Raw genomic sequence first — 26,530 nt, 5'->3', positions numbered from 1 at the left:
GTGGAAAGTGAAGACTGGATCTGGCTTATACACTAATATGAGTCACCTGGGTAAAATATTCTCCACTAAAATCCATTCATTTGACCAACACTAGAGGAAGCAGGACATGAGATCTTTATTAGCAGCTACTGAGCTATGAGACAAAACAATCAAAAACAATGAAGTTGCTTAAAACAGGTATGTACAGAAATATACATAAGCAAAACATCTCATCTTCCAGTCCCAAAGCTAACCTCTTGGGGAAGGGTGGCTTTGGCTAGGGGCAAAGAAGCACATGTTACCATAATAAAGAGTCATATCCACCCAGGAAAGCAGTAAGCTACAGCCACATGGCACTAAAACTTAAGATAGCAGTTTGTAAAGATTCCCTTAATCATAAAAGTTTTCAAATGAAAACGTATCCCTCCTTTCCTGTAGGTTTCCAGCTCTCTACCCAAGAGACTTGAGTACTTCTATTAAGGCAACTGGAAGCCCACCAAGGATTGGATAGAGACCTATGCTTTCCACCTAACATGCTATGAGAAAAACAAATTCCTATAGTGCTGCTCTTTCCTAAAAGGGAAACACAGCACTCAAAAATAAAGCAAAAGGCCACAGAGGGCTCCCTGAGAATCCAGTAGAACTAAGAGAGAACTTTTCCAAACAAACTTTGCAACTGGATCCAGGTGGAACAGTGCCCTGCAGCAAGGAGTAGTGTATAGGTCAATGAGAGGCCCTGCCTCCAGGAACCGTGACAGTGGCTTCCTGAGCCATCTAACTCATTTGAGAAAACACATGGCGGCCATGATTCTCTCTACAATCACCCCCATGCAGAGGGATGCATTTACAAGTCAGGGTTGAAACATGTCATAGGGTCCTCTCTTCCATGGTCCAGCCATCTTCGGCAACTCTATCCACCATACTTCTCACTCCTTTGGAAATGGAATGGCCAGGAGAGAACCAAGGATCCATGTGACAGAAAGATAGACAGGCAAACACAGCCACCAGAAGCCAACTGCTCCAGGCACAGTCTCTAGCTGTTAGTCTCTTAGTGTCACTAGAGAACTGGAAAGCAACACGATTGGTAGAGCAGCAGAGAGCCCCAAGGAAGAGTGCTCAGTGATGGTTAACAGATGAAACGGAATTTCATGGAGATTCATTGTTACAAGGAAGAACTGTTCAGTCTCAACTTCTTGGTTTAAGAGACCTATGTTTTCTTTTTCAGTTCCTCAAATCTCCGAGAAAGATCATCGAAGTCTATGTCTTCTGATGCTGAGGTACTGGCTCCAGCAGAAGCAGTTGGGAGTGTGTCTGGCACAGATGGCAACTCTGGCAGTACAAAGTTGTTGTAATTATCCATAGGTCTGGAAGGGGGCTTTGCAGGAGCTTCTGGCTTGGGTCCTAATTAAATCAGGGCAAAGAGCACAATGTTACAAATAGCAGAGAAATGACTCAGCCATCCTTTGACAAAACTACCACCCAAACCCCCACAATCCCTTTGGCAGAGGACAGAAAAAGATCAAACTGGAGAGGCTGGGGATGCAGCTCAGTTAGCAGAGTATTTGCCTAGCATACACAAAGCTCTTGGTTTTACCCCAGCACTGCACACACTGGGTATGGTGGTTTATGCCCATCATGGCCAACACTGGGGAGGTAGAAGCAAGAGGATAAGGCAGGCTAAGGTCATGTTAACACTGGTACTATTTGATGTAATAGTCTAGTCTGGATTAAGTCTTCCAGTTTGCTTTTTTTCTTCTCCTTCTCTTTCAACACTGGAGATCAAACCCAGGGACTTGAACATGCTAAGCAAATGCCCCACCACTGAACTTACGGCCCCAGCTTCCCAGTGCTGGTATTATAGACGAACCACCACACCCAACTTCTCCCATTTTAAATGTGCTTTCTGCGGTGCTAGCAGCACTTCATTTTTTAACTTACTGAACATAAACATGCTTACTTTATGAAAACTCACCCTTATTGTTTGTGCTGTTTTGCCCTGTGTGCTGGCTAGTTTTTATCAACTAGACACAAGCTAGAATCATTTGGGAAGAGGGAACCTCAATTGAGAAAATGCCCCCACCAGACTAATGCCTCCCCTAGGTGGGTGGTCCTGAGTGGTATAAGAAAACAGGATGAGCAAGCCATGAGGTTGAGCAGGTAAAGAGCATTCCTCCACGGCTTCCGCTTCAGTTCCTGCCTCCAGACTCCTGCCCTAAATTTGACAATTTAGACTGTGATATGGAAGTGTAAGCAAAATAAACCCTTCCTCCTAGAGTTGCTTTTGATCATGGTGTTTTATTACAGCAACAGAAACCTAACTAAGACACCAATATGTCGCTTCAAAAAACACCTGGGGTGGAGGGCTAGAATGATGGCCCAGTGATTAAAAGCTCTTCCAGAGGACCCAGAACCCACATGGCCACTCACAAGTCTTAAATCCAGTTCCAAAGGATCCAATACTCTCTTCTGGTCTCCAGGGGCGCTGCATGCACGTGGTGCATAGACATACATACACCATATACACAAAATAATAAAGTGTTTTGTTTTGTTTTTTTAAATTAGGGAGGGCTAGAGAGATGGCTCAGCCATTAAAAGCACATGTTACTCTTCCAGAAGTTCCAAGTTCAGCTTCTACCTTATATCAAAACCACTTTTCAAGCCAGACTTGGGGCAAGGGGGCATGCCTTTAATCCCAGCACTTGGGAGGCAGAGGCAGGTAGATCTCTGAGTTTGAGGCCAGCCTTGTGGTCTATAAAGTGAGTTCCAGTACAGCCAGGGCTATACTGAGGAACTCTGTCTTGAAAAAAAAAAAAAAAAAAGAAAAGAAAGGAAAAACAACCACCTAACACTGCAGCCCCAGGAAAGTCCTCCAGCCTCCACAGAGACCTGCACTCACGTGTATAAACCCACATACATATATATAATGAAAAATAATAAAAATGTACTTAAAAAAACTTAGGTGACTAAAAATAAAACACAGAATTGGAAGATTGGGACTAGGAAAAATATTTTATGTTTTAAAGCAAGAAGTCCTGAGTTCTGTGTTAGACACATTCTATTTGAAAAGAGGACATGGTCCTTGGGTGAATGCCATGGCCATGGAGAGAGGAATAGTGAGAGAAGAGGATTCAGCAGCATGAAGCTTTCTGAAACACTCACCAACAATCTGTGCAGAAGAAACATTTTTATCACCATTAATGTCATCAACCTGTAAAACACAGATTGTTACCAAAGAAAAAGACAATGAAAGGCATCTCTAGACAAAGTACTAATACTGGTATCAGCTCCTGTGTTTTCCAAAAGCTAAGCTGTTCACCAAAAGCAACAGAATTTGCTCCTAGGAAAATGCCTCCTAGTCTCTCCATGCTTCTCTAAACCACATGGACACCATGCCAACCTCTGAACTGCTAAGCAAAAAGAAAGAGAAGTCTTACCACACTGTGACACTTTTCAGCTTCCAGGCAAAGCAAACTAGTAAATCTACAAGTACCAAGGCCTCAAGGACTGATGAAGATCCACCTCATTCCACACACAGTTGACCATGTTTTAATACATGGAATACTAAACCGTGAGAAAGACTCAGTTCCAGGAGAAAACACATCAACTAGAGATGAAAACCAATGGGAAGAATGATAAGCAAACTAAGGATCAGGGAGAGCTTCCTAGGTGAGCAATTTACATAGCAAATTCCATACCAACTTGTTTTCTAAGTAAACCATAGGCTGGAAACAGCTCTCAAAGACATGTATACGAGTCATGTATGTGTGTGTGTGTGTGTGTATATATATATATATATATATATATATATATATATGCATGCAAGACTGGCAGAAAACAAGTAATTGTGAAGCAGAGCTGCTCTTACAAACAGTTCAAGACATCTTTACTACATGAGCTATTTACGCAATTACCCCAAACCCCTAAGCAGTAGGGACTGCACCTAGGGCCTGCTACATGATAGACACACACCTGACCACTCAACTACTTCCCAATGGTTTTGACTCTTTATTTTGAATCAAGGTCTTATATTTGTGATCTATCTACTTCAGCTCCCAAGCTGCAAAGATTACTGACCTGTGCCACAGGTTTGCTCTATATAAGTTTTAACTGTAAGAATAAAATGTGAAACCAACACTACAGGCCAAAAACGACTAACTAAACACTTTTGTTTAAGTCAAATACCATTACTATTCTTCCCCATGAATATTGAAAACTTAAAATAAAAAAACTGATGCTTTAATATATCTTAATATCAAGTTATACAGTAGCTCAATGTGATTCTCAGACTAGTTAGTAAAACAAATATATCTAGATTAAGTGCTCTAGTAGGCACTACAACTTTTTTCTTAAAACTTTTTTTAGATAAGCTCATGTAGTCCAGGCTGACCTTGAACTCCTGATCCCCCAAAGTGCTGAGACTATAGGCATGTGCCACCATGCCCATATGAGACTGTAACTTCCTAAAAGCAGCTCCTTCCTGATTCCTGGCCTCAGTGCTGACATAGCATGCCCACCACAAATGCCACCAACAGCGCTCCCCATCTCCAGGGCAGTATGAAAGCAACGAAGAATCCCAAAGCAAGAGCAATACCCATACTAAGTTGATCAAAAGTTTGCCTTCCCTGTTATTATTTTGCTCTCTTCATGGGATTCACTCTCCTGCCGTTTATCAAAGAGCTCAGGCACTTACAGATTCATACGATGGGGGAGTTGCTGGTATCTGAGGTGGGTGAATGTTAGGAAAGGCCTGGTAAGTCCCCACTGGCAATCCACTGAAATCCGACTGCAAGAGAAAAGCAGTATCAGAAACACTGCTCCCAATCTGTAACTTCTGTATGGGATGGGAAGAAATATGTGTGAACACACACACATTATGTATGTATGTATATATTTAAGCTCCTCAAAGCAAAGAAAGGCTTAAAAGGACCACATGTGGTCAGAAAGACTAAAAGTTTAAAGACCTACAAGGGTTATTCCTCAAATTACCACCTCAAGTGCTTCAGTGTCTGTCTCCAAGGAAAAAAACTGAATCATCTTCCTGTTAGAAATAACCTACTGTAAAACCGACATCCTATCAACAAGGGTTTTTCAGCCTGGTAATAAAGGAAAGTTTACTTTCAGAAACAAAACAAAAAACAAAAAACTACTAGCATTACTGCAACAGGTACCCAGGTATTTGGTAACCTTTTCCTACCACTATCTTTAGATTTTTCTACTTCAGTACTTGCAGCAGAAGCCAAGGACTTTCCTCAATCTGATATTGTTCCTCAATACACTTGCTAGGTTACTCAGCTAATACAAATATTCTTATTGTTCTGTATCCCTGGAAACTTATAATTCCTCAGTGTGTTTACAGAGCTTCTATGTCCTCTTCTGCAACATTTTCTAAAGCTCACATCCACACTTTCTTTATATACACATACTTACTGGTCCCTTTGGCAATGGATATGAGAAGGGAGCATTTGGAGAGGGCATGGGCATAGGCATGGGCATGGGCATGGGCATTGGCACTGTTCCATCAGGTCCACCAACAGGAGCTGTGAACCCGCCCCCTCCTCCTCTTCCAGGACCACCTTTCTTCACATCATCTGTAAATCCAACATCAATAAGGTCTGTCTCCACCCCAGCAGGAGCTTCTGCCTAAGAAAAAGACACAAGTACTTAATCCATATCCACAGCCATGTTCCCTAGGAAAGTCTAAGGATACACATGTAAGCATAAGTTGTTTATTCTGGAGTCCTCACAACATCAGCACCTGCAGGGAGAGTGCAGGTGGGGAAAACACTACACCGCAATGCTCCACCACAGCCTCAGATGATCCCCTAGGAACAAGGGAATCTACAAAGGTCTCCAAGAGAAGGAAGAGGGCAGAGTATAGAGTTTAAAACTCCCTGTCCTGGTCAGATTCGGGGGAAAAAAAAAATGCCCCAAGAAAGAACACAGAGGGCCAGCTCTGAAGGAACACTCAGGTATGTGAGCTTCCACCCATTAATACTCCTGAGAGTTGGGGAGGGGGAAGATAGCCAGATGGGACACACGCTGCTGCCTGTCCTGGGGGCGTTTGTGAGCTGGAGGTTTGGTCAGCGTAAGAGCTTCTACCACAGCACACTAAACGTAACTGTTGAATCAGTTCAGGACAGAGAATTTGTTTTACATCTATCTCCACAGCTTTTTCACCACTACCTGCACATAGCACATAAATGAACTATGTAGTATTGTTGGCATTTTTTTTACTCTTTGCTCTTTGCGGGCCTACCACCCAACTCCCAAATACTCAGAGACTTATGACTTATGAATGCCCAGCCTTAGCTTGGCTTGTTTCTAGCCAGCTTTTCTTTGCTTCCTGTCCCCCTCCCCCTCGCCCCCAGTTTTTTCAAGTCAGTGCTTCTCTGTGTAGTTTTTGGTGCCTGTCCTGGATATCGCTCTGTAGACTCAGAGATCTGCCTGGCTCTGCCTCCTGAGTGCTGGGATTAAAGGTGTGCACCACCACCGCCTGGCTCTAGCCAGCTTTTCTTAAATTTTTCCACCTATCTTTTGCCTCTGGGTTTTTAGCTTTCTATATACTACAGGCCTTTCTTCTAACTCTGTTGCTGGCTGTGGAGCTGGGTGGCTAGCCCCCGGCATCCTCTCCATCTCCTTTTCTCCCTCCTCCCTCTCTTCTCGTTCTCCTCTTTATTCTCTCTGCCTGGCAGCCTCGCCTATCCCTCTCCTGTCTTGCTATTGGTTGTTCAGCTCTTTATTAGACCAATCAGGTGTTTTAGGCAGGAAAAGTAACACAGCTTCAAAGAGATTAAACAAATGCAACATAAACAAGTCTAACACATCTTAAGGCAAAAATAACATGCTTTTATGTTTCTGTCAAGGTTGTGCATTCTCAAGATGCCTTCACTCATTCAAGCTCATGTTTTAAGTGCCTGTGAGATTTGCAGGTATATTTATTGTTAAGTAAGAAGGTACTAGCTGAACAAAGGCTTACACATTCCAATTCAGCTAGTATAAATAATATACACCCCCAAGAAGTCCTAGAGACTCTTTTTCCTTTGTGCTCTGGCATAAACTTACCATGACCACAGAGTCAGGCTCATAGGGCACATTGTAATTCTTGGCAATTTCAATCAGGTATCTCTCCACTAGGATTTTGGGTGGGGCTTCTACACTCAGTTTGTGCATCAGCTGTAATAACAGATCAATGTTAAGAAGCATTTATACAACCAGCCTAATCCTAACCTGTTTCTTTTTCAAAATTAGTTCCTCTCATTTCACTGGTAAAATTGGGGAAGATAAGAATAAAGATCAACTATTTTTTTTCAGTCAGAGGCACATTACAGGATCCATGCTCTTCTCACACTCTCTGGCTATGTATGAGACGGGTACCAAGAGAAGATTCAACACTAATGCCTTCCCTGTTTCAGTCATCCAACCCTTCTTTCCACTTTCCTTCCCGCCTTCCTAACTCCAGAAGATGAAAAAGAGAAAAGCAAGCACACAACCAGGTGTTGGCAGGGAGAGGACTAGACCGCACTGCCGGCCACAGCTGCCCCCGACCCTCACTATACTATAAAAGACGTCCCTTGCCGGGCGGTGGTGGCGCACGCCTTTAATCCCAGCACTCGGGAGGCAGAGCCAGGCGGATCTCTGTGAGTTCGAGGCCAGCCTGGACTACCAAGTGAGTTCCAGGAAAGGCGCAAAGCTACACAGAGAAACCCTGTCTCGAAAAACCAAAAAAAAAAAAAAAAAAAAAAAAGACGTCCCTCGACTACCTCAACCATGCACCTGCACAACCCAAGCCCCGCTGGTAATAAAACCACCTGTCCCACTGGGTCCTATTCACCAGGTACGTCCATTACCCTATCATTCACAGTCCCGATCTGATTGGTCCTGCACAATTTGCCATATTCCTTGCTATATTTAGCACAGAGCTGATCAGCAACCTACAAAAAAAAAAAAAAGAGAGAAGAAAAATTATAAGATAAACCACTCCCATAAGCAATTTCACACTTCCTATCAACATAAAACGTATCTCCATGACTGGGTTTAAAATAACAATGCCTATAAAACCTTGGTAAGTATACATTATTTATTCATCTACCCAGAAAGCAACGACCTAACAACTCCAAACACTATCGTTAAGAATGATAAATACGCCGGGCAGTGGTGGCGCACGCCTTTAATCCCAGCACTCGGGAGGCAGAGGCCGGCGGATCTCTGTGAGTTCGAGGCCAGCCTGGTCTCCAAAGTGAGTTCCAGGAAAGGCGCAAAGCTACACAGAGAAACCCTGTCTCGAAAAACCAAAAAAAAAAAAAAAAAGAATGATAAATACTGTAAATACAACAATGAGTTGAGCAAGGTGGCATACACCTGTGATCAACTAGGGAGGTAGAAGCAAGAGGATCAGTTCAAGGCTAGCCTGGGCTACATGAGACCTTTTTCTCAAAACTCCTCTCCTACTCTCCAAAAACAGTAATATGATGATGAATGAAACTAGACACTATTCCTACTTTTAGGGAGTCTTATACTCTCTGTGTAAAATAATATTAATAATAAAAAAATCCAGTAAGGTCCACCTGCAGTTAGGATAAACACTACTAAAGGAAGGTAGGTACACATGCAAATCAGACCTGAGCAGAAAAGTGAGATGAGGGTGCCTCTGGAGAAAACAAGTGTTTTGTCAACATTTGGAAGATAATGAGAAGTTAACTAAACAAAGAGCTGGGTACAGTACCATGTCTCTGTAACCCCTAATGGGAGGCAGAAGCAGGAGGAGCCCTATGAGATTGAGACCAGTCAGGACTACATAGTAAGAAACAAAACAAGTTAACTCAACAAGAATAGAAAGAGAATTGTTCTAGGAAAATGTGTAAAGGTCTCATGGGGCTAAACATGGTCAATACACAAACCTGAAGCAAAGTTAGGGAGCCTATAGTGTAGAACTAAGAGTACAGTAACAACTGAAGATGGGCACATAGAGTTAGACAATACAAACCATGGCACTGTGTCTAAGAGTACAGTAACAACTGAAGATGGGCATTGTGTTTCTATCATAAGAGCAACAGAAAGCTACTATAGGGGTTTAAAGCAAGGAGTTGACTCAACAGGATTTGTTACCTTAAAATGTTTTAAGTGTGTGCTTTACAATTGTGTAAGAACTGCTCTGAGTCAGGTGGTGGTGGCGCACGCCTTTAATCCCAGCACTTGGGAGGCAGAGACAGTGGATCTCTTTGAGTTCGGGGCCAGCCTGGTCTACAGAGTGAGTTCCAGGACAGCCAGGGCTACACAGAGAAACCAGTCTCAAAAAGCAAACAAAGAACTGTTCTGGCTTGTGTAGCACAGGCCTACCATCCCAGCACTTGGAAGATAAAGGCAGAAAGATCAGGAGTTCAAGGTCACTTTCAACTACAAAACAAATTCAAAACCACCCTGGATTACAGGAGACCCTGTCTCAAAAAAATGAAAACTGGGACAGACGGCTCAGCAATAAACAACATCTGCTGTGGCAACTCACAAGTGCCTATAACTTGAGTTCTAGGGAAACTGACATCCTCCTCTGGCCTCTGCAGATACCAGGCATGGACATAATGCACATTCATACATGCAGGCAGGAAAACACTCATACACATAAAATTAAAAATCTAAAAACAAAACAAAAAATGTTCTGGAAATGGATGTAGCTCAGTGATAGAGCAGCTGCTAGTGTGTGTGAGGCCCTAGTTTAACCCCTAGTACCACAAAAACAAGATGCTAGAGAGCAAACTGCTTTCCCATGTATATAAATAAGATTAAGTACTACAACAAGCAAATATGTGTGCATATAATATATGTAAGGTTTTCTGCCCGCCCCCCTCTTTGTGAGACAGGGTCATGCAATGTAGTCCAGGCTGGCCTTTACTCACGCCCTTTCGCTTCAGCCTCCAAGGTACTGGGATTATATGTACAGGCCACCACACCCAACTAAAAAATAATTTAAGAGAAGCCAGGCGGTGGTGAAACACACCTTTAATTTCAGCACTAGGGAGGCAGAGGCAGGCGAATCTATGAGTTCAAGGCCAGCCTGGTCTACAGAGTGAGTTCCAGGACAGCCAGGGCTATACAGAGAAACCCTATCTCGAAAAATTTAAAAAAAAAAAAATTTAAGTTGGCACGTAAATCTGCCTTTTAGAAAGTTGTTCAAATTCTCAAAACAATGTTCTATGCCATAAAGGTCTGAAAAGGAATAACCACTTAACAAAGCCTATTTCAAAACTACAAGAATAAGATACCCAGGCGAACAAACAGAATTATTTATTTATTTGTTTGTTTGTTTGTTTGTTTGTTTATTTTTCCGAGGCAGGGTTTCTCTGTGTAGTTTTTGGTGCCTGTCCTGGAACTTGCTCTGTAGCCCAGGCTGGCCTCGAACTCACAGAGATCCATCTGGCTCTGCCTCCCGAAGGCTGGGATTAAAGGCATGTGCCACCACTGCCTGGCCAGACTTTTTTTTTTTTTTTTTGGTTTTTCGAGACAGGGTTTCTCTGTGTAGCTTTGTGCCTTTCCTGGAACTCACTTGGTAGCCCAGGCTGGCCTCGAACTCACAGAGATCCGCCTGGCTCTGCCTCCCGAGTGCTGGGATTAAAGGCGTGCGCCACCACCGCCCGGCCAGACTTTTTTAATAATATCAAAAACTACAAATGCTGGGCATGGTGGTACACACCTTTAACCACAGCATGCAGGCAAAGGTAGAGAAGGGCAGATTTCTGTGAGTTCCAGGCCAACTAGAGTGACACAGTGAGACCTCGTCTAAAACAAACCAAAGTCTACAGACATTACAGAAACCGCTTGTACTTACTATTTTCAACTCAGCCACTTCTGACTGAAGCCGAGGAGCAGCCCAGATCAGTGTAGACACAGATTCAGCCAGACCAGAATCTAGCTCTCTAATGAAGAAAAATATATATATAATTTAACATGCTTTAAAACCAACAAAATCAGTTTATCATGTACCAGATGACCTCCAAAGTTATTTCACAAACTATACTGGCTCCTGGTAATTGGCATTCTAGCCTTTCATTTCCATTTTGCTTTTGGAGAAACTAAGTGACATGCCCAAGTCCACAAAACTTCACACAAGCTGAACCAACGCTCAAACCTGGGAGACTGGATTCAGATTCTGTTTTCCTTTCACTAATAGGCAAAAAGATCCTTGGAAATGTGAAAGTACCTCCTAGTGTTAGTCTGCTGCAGATACATGTAGACTGAGATAGTATTACTCCATTCTCAAATTCCAGATTTGTTTAGCCTCTGAGGCAAGATATCTTACTTCATAGACTGGATAAGGCCAAATCGAGCCAGCAGCAGATCACAGTACAGCTCCAGGATCTCCATGGCCTCCACGAGGTAGTCCTCCCGGATAATGTGCTCCACACGGATGCGTGCTCGCTCATCCTTCCCAGCAGCCAGATAGTCAGCAATCTCCTTCCTTGCTTTCTGAGCCAGTTCCGCTGGAACACAAACCCCATTCCAGTCACACAGCAGTGATACACTGGAACCTGGCCAGTAGGCAGACCTCCACCCAACAGACAAGACTGAGAGATTCATGCTGTATTCTACAGTAACCTAGCTCATACTCCTGACACATCTACTCTCATCATAACTGCTCTAGAATTCCCCACCCTACATAGATGAAACTATGATATAGGCTGACATTTCCAACTCAGAAGCCATAGTTAAGAGGGATACTTAACTATCCCACAACTGTTGCTAAGAATCCAAGAAGGATTGGTTCCCGGATACCTATGGATACCACAATCAGAAGGCTCAAGTGCCTGGGACGTATAAAATGGTACAGAATGTGCAGATTCTTATGCTTAGCCTCCTATATACTTTAAACCACATCTAGATTACTTATACAGCATAATATAAGTGCTATGTAAATGGCTGTTACAATGTATTATTTCGGAATAATGACAAGAAGTTTGTACATACTCAATACATATGCATTTTTCTCTCTAAATATTTCTGATCAGCATTTGTTTGAATGCACAGATGTGGAACCCATGGCTGCAGAGATTATAAATACAGAGGGGTCAACATTACATCCCCTTCTGTGATGGTTTGAAAGGAAATGGCCTCCAAACAAAGTGATACTATTAGGAGGTGTGGCCTTGCTGAAGGAAGTGAGTCACTATGGAGGCAGGCTCTGAGGTCTCCTATTCTCAAGCCATGCCTAGTGAGACAGACCACCTCCTGCTGCCTATCAAGAAGTAGGACTCTCAGCTGCCTCTGCAGCACCATGTCTGCTCACACTGCCATGTCTCTCCATGATGACAATGGACGGAACCTCTGAACTTTAACCACCCAATTAAACACTTTTCTTCATAAGAGTTGCTGTGGTCATGGTGTCTCTTCACTGCAATAGAAACCCTAACTGCAACAAAGTGTTTCAATTTAACTATATACAAGAGGCAGACATGTATCCTAAATGCAAAGCTATGAGAAAGACTCCATAGGACTAGCCTGAAAGATCCAGCTTGGGATGCTGGTAGCTGGTTTTAAAAAAAATAATAAAAGTAGGGGTGGGTGTGGAGGAGGGGAGACACAACAGGACACAGTACTCACTTTTTTTTTTCTCCAACAGTTTAAGACGATTTATGACTAATCTCAAATTGACTCGTAAGCGCTCAGCTTTGAAGCCAGAGCCCAGCATGCTGTCCTGCTCCTCCTGGAAAAAGTAGCAGCACCATGAAGAGTCCAGATTAGTTCAGGAAACAGCACTGCTTAGAGGTGGACTAGTAACACAAACCAGAGTGGCTTCCTTCCTTTTTTCTTTTTAGTGCTGGGGATTGAAGCAGGGCCATGCGCACGCTAAGCACATCTCTACCACTCAGCTATCCCCTGCCCCTAGGGTTTTTCTAATACAATGACATGATCTAAACATCTTGTTTACATATCATTTTACCATTGTTCAAAGAACTGACTCAATAGGAATAAGTGGATATAAAATCTGAAAGAATCTGGTGACAGATAAAATTAGTGTGTAGGTATTGGCCACAGAAATAGGGTGATTAAAAAGACAAGGAGGCCAGGCATGGTGACACACTCCTTCAGTCCCAACACTCAGGAAGCCAAGGCAGGCAGATCTCTGTGAGTTTAAAGCCAGCTTGGTGTACATGAGTTCCATGACAGCCACGGCTACAGAGACAAACTGTATCAAAAAACAAAAACCCCAAAAAACAACAACATCAAAACAAAGAGGCAGGAAGTACTCCTATTTAAAAAAAGAAAGAAAAGAAAAACTCTCAAAAATGGTGATCTTTTTAAAAAGACTGACAAAGTTAGAGCCAAATTCAATATATGTTAACTTCTCAAATATTGCTACTAAATTTGAGCCTTTGAGAAAAATTACTGTCTAGTATCACAAAAATACCATTACATCTACTCAGGCACAGAGAGTTCTTTCTACAAGGGAGGTGAGGAACACAAGCAGGAACTGCTCTATGGAATTCTACAAGAGAGCACTATTTACCAAGAACTGCACTGACAGCCGTAACAGTCAACACGACCACCAAGGATGTCAACTGTGCACTGAACACTGTATATTCTATCTCAAGACAGTACAATTTCTACTTCTCAGTTTTATTTCTGGACTCAAAACTTTAAAACAATGTAATATCCGAGTAGAAGCTAGATCTGACAAAGTAACCAAGGAAGAGACAAAGAAAACACACAAAATGTACAAACACTAGGACTAGTATTTGCCTGTGTAAAAAGCACTTTCAGAAGATAACAGGATATACTTCCTTTTGTGAAATTGCCTCAAGAAACCTTCATACTACATTGGATAACTTGTATGTCACAAATAACTTTCATCTATTATGCTGAATTATGTTTAATCCATCCAACAAGTTATTTATTGATTACGTGTCAGACTCTAGCTAAATGCTGGAAAATAACGAGTATAAGTACAGCCTCTGCCTCTCACAAGAAAATTATATTCTATCAAAGAAAAAAAATAGTTAAAATCCAGGAAGCTATAATAGTGTTTGAAAAGGACTATAATTCTAGAGTCTCACTTGGGAGTGACTACAGACATCTTGCATTGTCATAACCGGAGGGGAAGCTATTGCCAACTAGTGCTTAGAAGCCTAGGATGCCATTAGACATGTAAGAATGAACAAGACAGTGTCCTTACAACATCTGCCCAAAACCCCAACAGAACTAAGACTGAGAAACCTATTGTAAATAAATGACCCAACATCTTAGGACAATTGTGGTGGTATTGTGTTCCCCAAAATATTGTGTACCTTAATAAACTTATCTGGGGTCAGAGAACAGAAAAGCCACAAGATACTTAGGCTAGAAAATGTTAGCACACGCCTTTAATCCGAGCATTCCAGAGACAGAAATCCCTGTGGATCTCTGTGAGTTCAAGGCCGCATTGGAAACAGCCAGGCATGGTGACTCATCACGTCCTTAATCCCAGAAAGCATCCTTTAATCCCAGGGAGTGGTAGTAGAAAGCAGAAAGGTTTATAAGGCGTGAGAACCAGAAACTAGCAGCATTTGGCCTGGTTAAGCATTTGGCTGGTTAAACATTTGGCCTGGTTAAGCATTTGGCCTGGTTAAGCATTTTGGCTGGTTAAGCATTTTGGCTGGTTAAGCATTTTGGCTGGTTAAGCATTCGGGCTTCGAGCAGCAGTTGAGCAGAGAGCCATTGGGATGAGGATACAGAAGCTTCCAGTCTGAGGAAACAGGACCAGCTGAGAGGAACTGGCAAGGTGAGATAGCTGTGGCTTGTTCTGGTACTCTGACCTTCCAGCATTTACCCCAATAACTGGCCTCTGGGTTTGATTTTATTAATAAGAACTTTTAAGATTCATGCTACATAATGGAAGGTTCTCCAGATAGCAAAGCCTAAGCTGTGTCCTAAAGAACAAACCAGACACTTGTAAAGGGGGAGTGTAAGCCTGATGTAGTGGTACACATTGACAAGTCAAGACCCTGTCTCAAACCAAAAACCTCCCAAGCCCAGGGAGTTGTATGTGTAAAAGCCCAGGTTCCAGAGAACAAGGTTTCTGAGAGTTAGACTACCAATACTCTAGCAGACTATGTGTTGACAGATTCAAACAGCATCCATATTCTCAGGCACTCATAAGCAGAGAGGGACAGGAAGTAAGAAAAAAAGAAAAGCATTAATAACTACTATCATTTACTTTCTAGTCACCTATACCAAAACAGCCAGCAACTACGGGTAGAACTAAGAATAAAACTTTAACGGAAGCCATGAGTGGCATCTGTAGCCCTAAATTCTGAAGAAAGAGGTGGAAAGATTCCTTGAGTCTTAAGAGTTCCAGCTTGGGTAGACTACTCTGCAACTACCCAGGCCCAGAACCTGGGTTATGTGTTGGCCCACCCCAACATCCCCCCATCTATGATCTGCTGGAGCATGTGAAGGGACCAGTCCTGCAGACCCAAAGCTACAGGGTTTCCACAACACAGGACAACAGCAGGATAACCAAGAGGCATTCCAGTGAGGGCCCAGCATCAACAGTGCAGTAGAAACCAGGGGCCTAGACCAGACCAATGACTCTGCAATGAACACTTCCAAGTACAGATATACGGACAAAGGGGTTTACTGTGTGACTCACTGTGTCACACTGCAGCTTCCATGACCAGACTGATGTTTTTCCTCCTTTTTTTTTTCTTAAAATTTATTTTACTTTATTTTGGGGGGGAGGTTGCAAGGGAGGTGGGTGGATATGAAGGGACAGGAAAATGAATGAGATGGAGATGGATGATGTAAAAGACACAAAGAATATAAAAAGGAGAAAAAAAAAGAGTTCCAGCCTGGGCAATATAAGGAGACTCACCAAACTAAAACCTAAATGCTCCAGAAACTAAACCCCAGGTAAAAAATCTATATCATGTACTACTGAGTCCTTTACATTGCACTATAAACTGTAATAGAGCTCAGATCACATGTACAGCAAGGCCTAAATGAAAATGGGGGTATGGGCAGCAGGGGGACTGCAGAGACAGCTTAGCTGCCAAAGCACTTGCTGCTCAAGCCTAACAACCCAAGTTCAATCCCCAGTAACTATATAAAAAGCTGGCATGATGGCACATACTTGTAATCCCAGTGCTAGGGATGTAGAGAGAGGCAGATCCCTAAATCATTAGCCAGCCAGCCTAGCTTACTAGGTGAGCTCCAGTCTCAGAGATGGGCAGTGGTGGTGCCCACCTTTAATCCCAGCACTTGGAAGGCAGAGGCAGGCAGAACTCTCTGAATTCAAGGCCAGCCTGGTTTACAAAGGGAGTTCCAGCACAGCCAGAACTGTTCCACAGCTCCTGAGGACCAACACTGGTGGTTCACCTCTGGGCTCTACATGCTCAAATACTGTCTAAAACATGTATGCACGGAACGCCTTCTATATTACAACAGTCTAGAGATGCACTAGTTAGGAAAAATGGGCTGGAGAGACAGCTCAGTGGTTAAGAGCACTTCATGCTGGAGACCTGGATTCAACTGTCAGCACCAGTCATAACCATCTGTAACTCCAGTTACAGATCCAATGCCTTCTTCTGGCCTACCTAGATACTAGGCATGTACATGGTACACAGACATACATTTGACCAAAACACTCATACACATAAATAAATCTAAAAAGAAAAAAGTTACTGCCCTGTGGACTCTATAACTCAGAGAAATGTCTCATATCACTAATTAAAATAACTGTCACCAGTGATTCAAAGAAATAAATGGTGTTATAGAATTTAGTGCAAGGCCTACAACCTTGTCAGCCACCTGTTTGGAAACTGTTACAAAGGCAAAAAATAATAAAATTGGGGCATAATGCAGTTTTAAGTTGGGGGGAAATGTCAAGATTTCTGTGGTTCTTAGCCAGGCGGTGGTGGCACATACCTTTAATCCCAGCACTCGGGAGGCAGAGGTAGGCAGATCTCTGTGAGTCTGAGGCCAGCCTGGGAAACAGAGTGAGTTGCAGGAAAGGCATAAAGCTACACAGAGAAACCCTGGGGAGGGGGGAGGGGGAGGGGGCGCGATGATTTCTGTGGTTCTTAAGTAGCACTGGGTTTGATTCTCAGCACCAATATAGTCACTTACAACTGTCTCCATAACTCCAGTTCCAGGGAATATGGTTCCCTTTTCTGACTTTCACAACTGTGCTCATAGTGCACTTACCTACATGTAAAAAATACAAAAAGAATAATTAAAAACAAACAGAAATCTTAGAAGAGTAAGAAACTTGACTGATGTAAAGGATCAACAATAGAATGGAAAATGACAGAAGAAAGAGCCAGTGCACTTGAGAGAGAGATAAAACTCACCAATTAGAAAAAGAGAACTATTATTGATTTTAAAAAAATCTACTGACAAAAATGAATAAACCCGTAACTGGAGACAGTCCAGTGGTTAAACGTACTTGTTGCACAGTCATGAGCATGGAAGTCTGCATCCCAGCAAGCATGTAACAAGCCAGACACCCCACATATGCCTGTAACCTTAATACTGATGTAAGTGGAGCCAGGCTCCCTGAAGCTTGCTGGCTTCCAGCCTCACCAAGAAAACTCAAGTCTCAGGTTCACAGAGACACCCTGCCTCAAAAAAAAAAAAAAAAAAAAAAAGACAGAGGACACAGACACCCACTTCTGGATTCCATGCAAGAAAACAGGTGTGGGCACTTGCACATACATGTCCATTATACACTAAACACACACATACCAAACTCATAAACACACACAAATAAAAATGAACAAAGTACACCAGGCAGTGGTGGCACATGCCTTTAATCCCAGCACTTGGGAGGCAGAGGCAGGTGGGTCTCTGAGTTCCAGGCCAGCCTGGTCTACAGAGTTCCAGGACAGCCAGAGCTACACAGAGAAACTCTATTGGGGGGGCAGGGAAGAACAAAGTATGAAAAAAAAAGGCCATTAATTTGAAGGACAGCAGGGAAGGGTATACAGGAGGGCTTGGAAAGAAGAAAGGAAAGGGGGAAATGTAATTAAATTATAATCTCAAGAAAAATTTAATGAACAAAGCCTCAAATATTAGCAAGACAACAGAAGAGCCTAACATTTGTATCAAATTCCAGAGGGGCTGGGAATATATCTCAATGCTAAACCATTTGCAATATGCCCTAGATTTGAGCTTTGCACTGTGCAAAAAAAAAGCTACTTGAAAAGATACTAGCTAGAAATTCCTCTAACTTAACACATATACACACAGAGACTCAACTCCAAACACAACACAACCCAGAGATTTATGCCCCATCTCATCATAATCAAACTGCTGAAATCAGAATCAGTGTCCCCTGCACCCCAAGACAGGGTTTCTCTGTGTAGCCCTGGCTGTCCTGGAACTCACTCTGTAGACCAGGCTGGGCTCCAACTCAGAGATCCACCTATCTCTGCCTCCCCAAACTCTGGGATTAAAGGTGTGTCACCACACTCGGCCATAGATAATTTTTTTAAATACTGAATGAAACCAGATAAAAGCAATATATAACCTATTATCTATAGTATATCTATTCAAATGACCAAAGATTTCAGTATGAACCTATTGCCCCAGCTACATGGAATGAGAAGAGAGGATCACCTGTGTCCAACACAGCAACACAACCAAGAACCCAAAACCAGAAAGGAGAGGACAGGCTATAAAACTCACCTAAGATCATGGAAACCAAAAGAGAAAGTCATTTTCAAAATAATGAAAAAAGAAACCATCAATCCAGAAACCTTACATCCGGCAAAATATCCCTCAGAATTAAAGGTGAAACGAGACATAATCACATGAGGGAAAATGAAAAAGAAGTTTTGTCCTCAGCAGAACTGCCAAGGAAAGGGCCAATGAGATAGCTCAGTGTGAAAGGGCTTGCTGGCAAGCCCAGTGATCTGGGTTCAAGCCCCAGAACTCACAAGAAGGTGGAAGAAGAAAACCAACTCCAGTTATCCTCTGACCTGAACAGCATCACACACATCACCCCCTCCAACACATGTAAAGATACAAAAATGACAAATTTGTATGAATAAATTTAGTAGATTGCTTCTCTCAACTCTGTTACACTTGACAGTTCAGAACAATATCAGTTTTTTTATGGGATTTTCAATCTACATAAATGTAATACTTAAGAAAAACATTACTTAGCCAAGCAGATCTCTGTGAGTTCGAGGCCAGCCTGGTCTATAGAGTGAGTTCCAGGACAGGCACCAAAACAACACAGAGAAACTCTGTCTCAAAAAAAAAAAAAAAAAAAAAAAAATCAAAAAAGAAAACCATTACTTAAGGGAAGGAAGGTGAAACAACCAATATAATGGTAAGATTTCTACATCTACCACAAGTGGAAAAACATTAACTCTAAAAACAGTAAACACACACACACACACACACACACACACACACACACACACTTTAACATACTTTAATATTTTTTATTTTTATTCAGGTGTATGCACATATCTGTGTATGTTGTGTATGCCACATGTGGGTGGGTCAGATGGCTCATCAGTTAAGAGCATTCACTGGCTACTCTTATAGACAATCCTGGGTTGATTCCCTGCACCTACATGGTAGCTCACAACTCTCTGTTAACTCCATTCCTAGGTGCCTTCTTTTTGGCCTAGGAGAGTACCACATATGCACGTGATACACAGACATACATGCAGGCAAAACATTCATACACATTAAAAAAAGAAGAAGAAAAGAAAAGAAACAGTGGTACGTACCTGGATTCCCAGCATTTGAGAGAGAGAGGCAGATTCTAGGAAAGTTCTCTCCAAATGAGCTACACGAGTTACAATAGAAAATATAGTAATATACCCCTAGCCTCTAAATTCCATTTTGGGGGAGGTGAGGTGAAACAGGCCCTCACTCTGCACACAAGTTGCCCTCAAACTCACTACAATCCTTCTGCCTCACCCTTCCAAGTGTTAGGATTACAGGTGTGCATGATGCCCACCTTCAACTAGTTTTATAAAATTATGTGTATGCTAGCACGTGTTTGGAGGCCAGAGATCAACTTCAGGTGTCTCCTTCAACGTTATTTCCAAGACAGGGTCTCTCACTGGCTGGAGAGACTAGCTGGCCAGTGGGCCCCAAAAATCCTCTCGTTCCTATCTCCCCAGCGCCGAGATTAGGCACACGCTGCCACTACCACCTCAAGCACTTTACCAACTGAGCCTTCCCAGACCTTCAACTGTTTCTTTGGCGCCAGTGACTCGCACGAACAACCAAAGAGCATACATAGCACGGCATGGCATGGCATCTTGCACAAACGCTACTATTTGTTATGATGATTAATTATTAGGAAACTGAACTAAATATAATTTTCCTAGTTTAACAATTCACACCTTTTTTTTTTTTTTTTTTTTTTTGGTTTTTCGAGACAGGGTTTCTCTGTGTAGCTTTGCGCCTTTCCTGGAACTCGCTTTGGAGACCAGGCTGGCCTCGAATTCACAGAGATCCGCCTGGCTCTGCCTCCCGAGTGCTGGGATTAAAGGCGTGCGCCACCACCGCCCGGCTAATTCACACCTTTTTTTTCTATGTTGGGATGATGATACTCAGGGGTCATATATGCTAGGTTACATGTTCTGCACTGAGCTAGATTCCAGCTGAACAAGAGACATTTCAATGAAAGCTGACACTAGCTTAGGAATTCACAATCTAATCCACACTAAACAATGAACAATCAAAACACGAAGCCTAATGAATGAATCATGAACTAGCAACTGCAATCCCAACTTTCAGTTTTCTATCCTGTTTACACAGAAAGACCCTACTGTGATTCTGTGCTGCTATTTATACTTTTATTAGTGTCACACATGGATCATCAGCCTCACTTAGCATTCTAAGCACCTGTCAATTCCTCATTTTACTCAAATCTTCAACACAAAACTTAGTTTCTCACCACCCAGTTCCTTGGAGCCTCTGTATCTGTATAAATCTTCATTCTTAGTAAGAGGTGTAAATAGAGGAACTTAAGGTAATGTAAGGGAGGAAAACAGACTGCTGTGTCCAGAACTGCTCCCCCAAACACTGAAACGACAGTTACTGTGAAACCTCCACTATAACACACAGAACATCCTAGTCAACCAGTGTTAGAGTCCATAGCTGCAAAGAACCGAAAGAGGAAAATGAGATGCCACACAGTGGCAGAACACGCTGAGAAGCTAGGATGCCTTTCTGAAAACAACATAATTCAACTCCCTTCCAAGTACTGTTTGTACAGTTTGCTGGCAAGTTTACTTTCATACTACGTAGTATAATCAAACCAATCAAGACTGAAACTTCCGAGCCGAGGAGTGGTAGTGCACACTTTTAGTCCCAGCACTCGGGAGGCAGAGGCAAGAGGATATCCGAATTCGAGGCCAGCCTGGTCTTCTGAGTGAGTTCCAGGACACCCAGGACTGCACAGACAAACTCTGTCTCGAAAACAAAAAAACAGTAACAACAAAAAAAGACTGAAATTTCAATGAAGGAATCACACAACCAGCAATGATGTGTGAAATTCACAACAAACACTAGGCTTCGGCGTTCAAGCACTATCAGTTTCTGGAAGGAGTCATCAATACTGCAATGAAGAGGCATTATAAAGTATCTTTAACTTTTTATTAAAATGTAACACATCGCAGAAAACTCTCAGGATGTACATCTTTGGTTGGCTTTTACTGGATTGCTTTGCTTTTTCTAAAACAAGAGTTCACTCTAACCTGGGCTGGCCTCAAACTCAGGTAATCCTCCCGCCTCAGCCTCCAAGCTCTGGGGTAACAGGCCTGTCACAACCACCCAAAGTTCTTAAGACATTTTATGTTGTAGGTGGGGACTATGCACCATTATCCTTTTACCATTTACAATCCCATCACATTACAAAAACCTTATTTGTATGAGTGTGTAACAATTTTCATACTAATTGTCTACTCTTTTGACATTTGTACCATAGCAAGAATGCTGGAATGCGCATTACTTTTCCTGTGTTTGAAATGACTTAGACTGACTACACTTTGTTTTGCAGTTTTACTTTAAACCACAACAAGCTACATATAAGTGGGACTTGATAATGATTAGAGCTTAAGTTAAGGGGACCAGAGACTACTTAAGGATTCTAGAAGTGCAGGTCGTGTAGAAACCAGAGGCACAGGAAGAAAAGAGAAGGGCTACAAAGTCATCTGGGGGGTGGGGCAGTATTTTTATCAAGTGAGAATGTGAAGAAGCTGCATGACTTAAAAACAAGGACGCTGTGAAGTTCCCCCACGAACTTGAGGGGTATGGGGGTGTGGTCGTTAATAAATGTGTCACCTAAGGTTTCATTAAGCTGGAGAACGATATGCATAAGGAAAAGCATGACTGAAACAAGATGGCATAGTTGATTGTTTTTCAGGTTTCATGGAGGAGTTTACTGCTTTGTTCTCGTAATAAAAAACTAAACACGAAAGCATAACAACAAAGAAACAAATTACAATCTCCTTTGGGAGCCGTTCAACATCAGACAAAGCAGAGACAGAAAGCAGCCAGAACCACCCTCTGCCGTCGGCTTACAGTCCTAGTCCCGAGCGAGAAGCGCATTCCAGGTCCAAGTTCAAGATACCGATTGCTACGCCTGGCCCCAGCACCCGGAAGAGGAGCTCGGTGAACACCGGCTACTGATGTCTGACTCACTCCGCAGCGACCGCGGCGGGAGACAAGGCCTGCCTCAGTGTCTCGACCCGACGACACGGCAGGGGGGTGTCTCCTCAGAGCCCAGGCCATGCCTGGGGGAAGAGGCGCCGGGACAGCGAAGCCAGCACTTGTCTCAGCGGTCCCACCTCCTCCCGCGGCCAGAGACCGACCTCAGGCCTGACCCCGACTGCCAGGGCTTTCCCTTTCTTCCCCGCTGACACGGCACCGACGGCTTGACCCCACAGTCCTAACGACTGCTGGGGTCTGGTAAATGCAGCGGGGTAGAACGGAGAGGTAGACAAAGCTGCCATGGCTACGGAGGGCAAGCTCACCTGGAGGAATTCGGACGTGAAAACGGAACAGACGGACTTCCGACTAGCAGCTCAGCAGCAAAAATGGCGACTCCCCGGACCTCACCACCGCGAACTCGAGCGGAGGAATCCACCGGGCGCGTTAGCCACGCCCTACCTCGCAGGGATTGGCTGCGCGCACAGCACTGGGAAGCGTCGCTCCGAGAGCCCAGCGGTTCCCACCCACTCGAGCCGGACGGGCTGAGGACTATTTCCCACGGCGGAGGCGCGGGACTTGACTTGTGGCACGTCACGCGGGGGTTGAGTCACTCTGCTAGGGGCGCGCCTTGCAATTTGCCCGGGGCACAGTGAGGCTAGTGGAGTCTGTTCCTGGAGTCCGTCCCCGGTACCCTTGTCCTAGATTGTTCCAGCCCCTGGAAGAACCGGCTGCAGACTGCCTCGCAAACGTCCCCGGTTCCGTGCCAGCCCCGCTCGCGGGTGGGTTGGCCCTGGGGCTCCTGCCTTTGAGGAGCAGCTAGGCGGGATTCAGCGCCGTTGAGCCAACTATCGGGATTCAGCGCCGTTGAGCCAACTATCTTCCACAGCCTCTCTGCTTCTGTCTACCGACCGACGCCGGTCCTCCCTTCCACTCCCACACCGAGTCTGATTCCTGCCTTACCACGCTCTCTCCGGCCTTCACCTTCACTAATGCTCTCTCCGATCCACCTCCCCTGCCACTTGCTCTTACCTCTCTCCGTATTCGGAGGAAACTTTTCTGGGATTTGAGTAAAAGAGCCTTCTTCCAGTACTCTTGTTCTTGGCCCTGCTATAGAGGCCACAGCTACAAAGACCAAATTTGTGGCTTGTCTTGAGTCAGTAGTAAAACTGAGGGTTACTGTACGACGAGGATTGTATGGATTTGAAAATAACTGGCTTGTAAACATGCGCTTTATTTCAAAGCTCCAGGGTTCCAGGACCTCAGAACACACAATATTCGGTTCCCTTAAAATGTTCGGCTCGGCCGGGCGGTGGTGGCGCACGCCTTTAATCCCAGCACTCGGGAGGCAGAGGCAGGCGGATCTCTGTGAGTTCGAGGCCAGCCTGGGCTACCAAGTGAGTTCCAGGAAAGGCGCAAAGCTACACAGAGAAACCCTGTCTCGAATAAACCAAAAAAAAAAAAAAAAAAAAAAAATGTTCGGCTCTTTCCCACAGTAAATATGTGCATATATGAATTGTACTGCAACAAGATCATGGCATTTGTTGCTAAAAATCCCTTCTCTGACAGAGACGGAACGACTCCGTCCCCCAAGTCTCAACGAGGTACAATGCTGTGGAAGTTCTCCCTGAAACACAAATTAGTTTATTGGGCTTATTTACAGAACATGGTGACAGGTCACCCTGCACTCCTGTGTGTGATCACTCTCCCCCAAATAAGGTTGCACTGGGAAGTCTTTACCCAGCAGGAATGAAGGCTTCCTGCACAGATGAAGTCCACAACCGTAACGGTCCCTAGACCCTCTCCAGGCCACATGCAGATTAGGTGAGTACCCGGATACCCAAGTAAGGGTTCCAAGACCCTCCTGACCCCCTTTCTATCCAGGGAGGATCTTTGCCTGTGAGCACAGTTAAATTCCTGAAGGTGGCTGTTGTTTGGCTCCAAGAATAATACAGTACCACAACATTTAAAAAAAAATCACTTCTTTTAAAAGGGCCACTGCTCAGATTTAAGGTGCTAGAGACACCAAACCAAAGGTGCAAATGTTCGTGGACCTTGTTTAGATACAGTTTCAAATTAACCAATTATAAATGACGGTGGGTTTTTTTTGAGACAAAGGGGGACATTAGATTATGGACTAGGTGATAACAAGTATTACTTTCTTATTTTGTATGGAGACATCTTTTAATGTAAAAAAAAATGCCTATGAATATAAAGGTAAAAGAGCAGCCAAAAAAAAAAAGTCAATAATGGTTTAATGTGATGCCGTTGAGTACTGAGTGTTGTCACTGTTTTAAGATGTCTGGAGTCAGGCTGGAGAAATGGCTCAGTGGTTAAGAGTGCACATACTGCTCTTCTAGAGGACCAAAATTTGGTTCCCAACACCTGTGACAGGTGGCTCACGACCACCTAATTCCAATCCCAGGGGATCTGATGCCCCTCTTCTGGCCTCCTTGGACACCTGCCTTCACATGCAGAGACACAGTCATATAATTTTTAAAATAATGTTTAAAAGATGTTCAGAGTCATTAACCAAAAAGTAGGAATACATTTGCTGGGTGTAGCAGCACACACCTTTAACCCCAGCACTGGAGAGACACAGCCAGGAGGACCTCTGTGAATTTGAGGCCAGCCTGGTCTACACAGAGAGCTCTAGGACAGCAAGGACTTATTTGAAAGACTTTTTAATAATAAAGTTTATAAAATTTAAAAATAAAAAGGAAAAAAATCCCACCAGGAATGATGCTGCAGTCCTGTAATCCCAGCATTTGGAGGTAGAGGCAGGAAGGTCAGTAGTTCAAGGTCATTCTTAATTACATTGTGAGTTCAAGGCCAACCTGGGCTATATATGACCCAGTTTTGTTTTGTTTTAAATGATTCTGAATTAATTCTCATGCTTTTAAAGAAATATATATTATATGTGAACCATAATTTTTCTTTGAGACTGGGTTTGCTATGCAGCCCATTCTGTCTTCCAACTCCCTATCCTTTTTTTGTTTGGGTTTGGTTTTTTCCTGAGTGTTGAAATTACAGGCATGCACCACCACACCTGGTTTGATCATAATTATTTAATCAGAGCTCTACTGATGGGCATTTAGGTTATTTCCAGTATTTTGCTTGTGAACAATGCAGACTAGATGTTTACTGCTTGAACTGTACTTACACGGTAAATTCCCAGAAACAAAAGAACTGGGTCAAAGAGTAGGTATGTTTTTATTCTAATAAATATTGCCTAACACCTTTCATAGAAATATCAGTTTACACCACTAACACCAGAGCATGAAAATTTCTATCTCCCCATGCCCACAGCTGCACAGTATATATTAGGATAACTTTTAGGATCCTTGACATCATAGTAACCTTGATCAAACCCAAGAAGTAAATAGATTCCTTCAAAGATGAATTTATTTATTATGTATACAGTGTTCTATCTGCACGCATACCAGAAGAAGGTATCAGATCTCATTATAGATAGTTGTGAGCCACCATGTGGTTGCTAGGAATTGAACTCAGAACCTCTGGAAGAACAGGCAGTGCTCTTAACCTCTGAACCATCGCTGCAGCCTATAAATAGATATTTTTATTGGAACCTGTAATCCCAACACTCAAGAAGCTGAGGCAAGAGGATTGCCATGAGTTCAATGTCAGCATGTGCTACAGTGTAAAACCCAGTCTCAAAAATAATTGCAAGCTGGAGGCGTGAAGGCCAGCAGTTCAAGGTCATCCTCCCTACACAGCATATTTGAAGCCAGTCAGCTACTAAAAATGTCATTAAGCTCCAGCCTAGTGTCAGAATTTATTTAGAAAAATTACTTCCTATTTGAGAGTTTAGATTCAGTACTCATTGCCTTTAGTTTAGGTTTTATTTATTTATTTATTTATTTTTGGTTTTTCGAGACAGGGTTTC

The 26,530-nt window shown here is 43.2% G+C and overlaps 1 protein-coding gene across 3 annotated transcripts; it reads right to left on the bottom strand.

Moving 5' to 3' along the window:
• Window positions 1-96: 96 nt before the first annotated feature.
• On the bottom strand, window positions 97-23,081 carry Ist1 (IST1 factor associated with ESCRT-III). Of its 3 annotated transcripts, none has more exons than XM_052727666.1 (10): window positions 22,950-23,081; window positions 12,568-12,670; window positions 11,270-11,450; window positions 10,799-10,886; window positions 7,827-7,910; window positions 7,042-7,152; window positions 5,407-5,619; window positions 4,670-4,762; window positions 3,139-3,187; window positions 97-1,380 (listed from the first exon to the last, which is right to left on the bottom strand). In XM_052727666.1, the coding sequence occupies exons 2-10, from the start codon at window positions 12,653-12,655 to the stop codon at window positions 1,187-1,189; spliced, it is 1,101 nt and encodes a 366-aa protein (XP_052583626.1). In that variant the 5' UTR covers window positions 12,656-12,670; window positions 22,950-23,081; the 3' UTR covers window positions 97-1,186. The 3 variants fall into 3 exon arrangements, with proteins under 3 accessions (XP_052583626.1, XP_052583625.1, XP_052583627.1); XM_052727665.1 differs by lacking the exon at window positions 22,950-23,081 and adding an exon at window positions 17,071-17,146; XM_052727667.1 differs by lacking the exons at window positions 4,670-4,762; window positions 22,950-23,081 and adding an exon at window positions 17,071-17,148.
• Between the last annotated feature and the right edge of the window lie 3,449 nt (window positions 23,082-26,530).

This window comes from Peromyscus californicus, unplaced genomic scaffold, assembly GCF_007827085.1.
Source record: "Peromyscus californicus insignis strain IS unplaced genomic scaffold, ASM782708v3 Scaffold_8__1_contigs__length_139910024, whole genome shotgun sequence".
NCBI lineage: Eukaryota > Metazoa > Chordata > Mammalia > Rodentia > Cricetidae > Peromyscus > Peromyscus californicus.
This window is presented reverse-complemented; position numbering and strand designations above follow the sequence as displayed.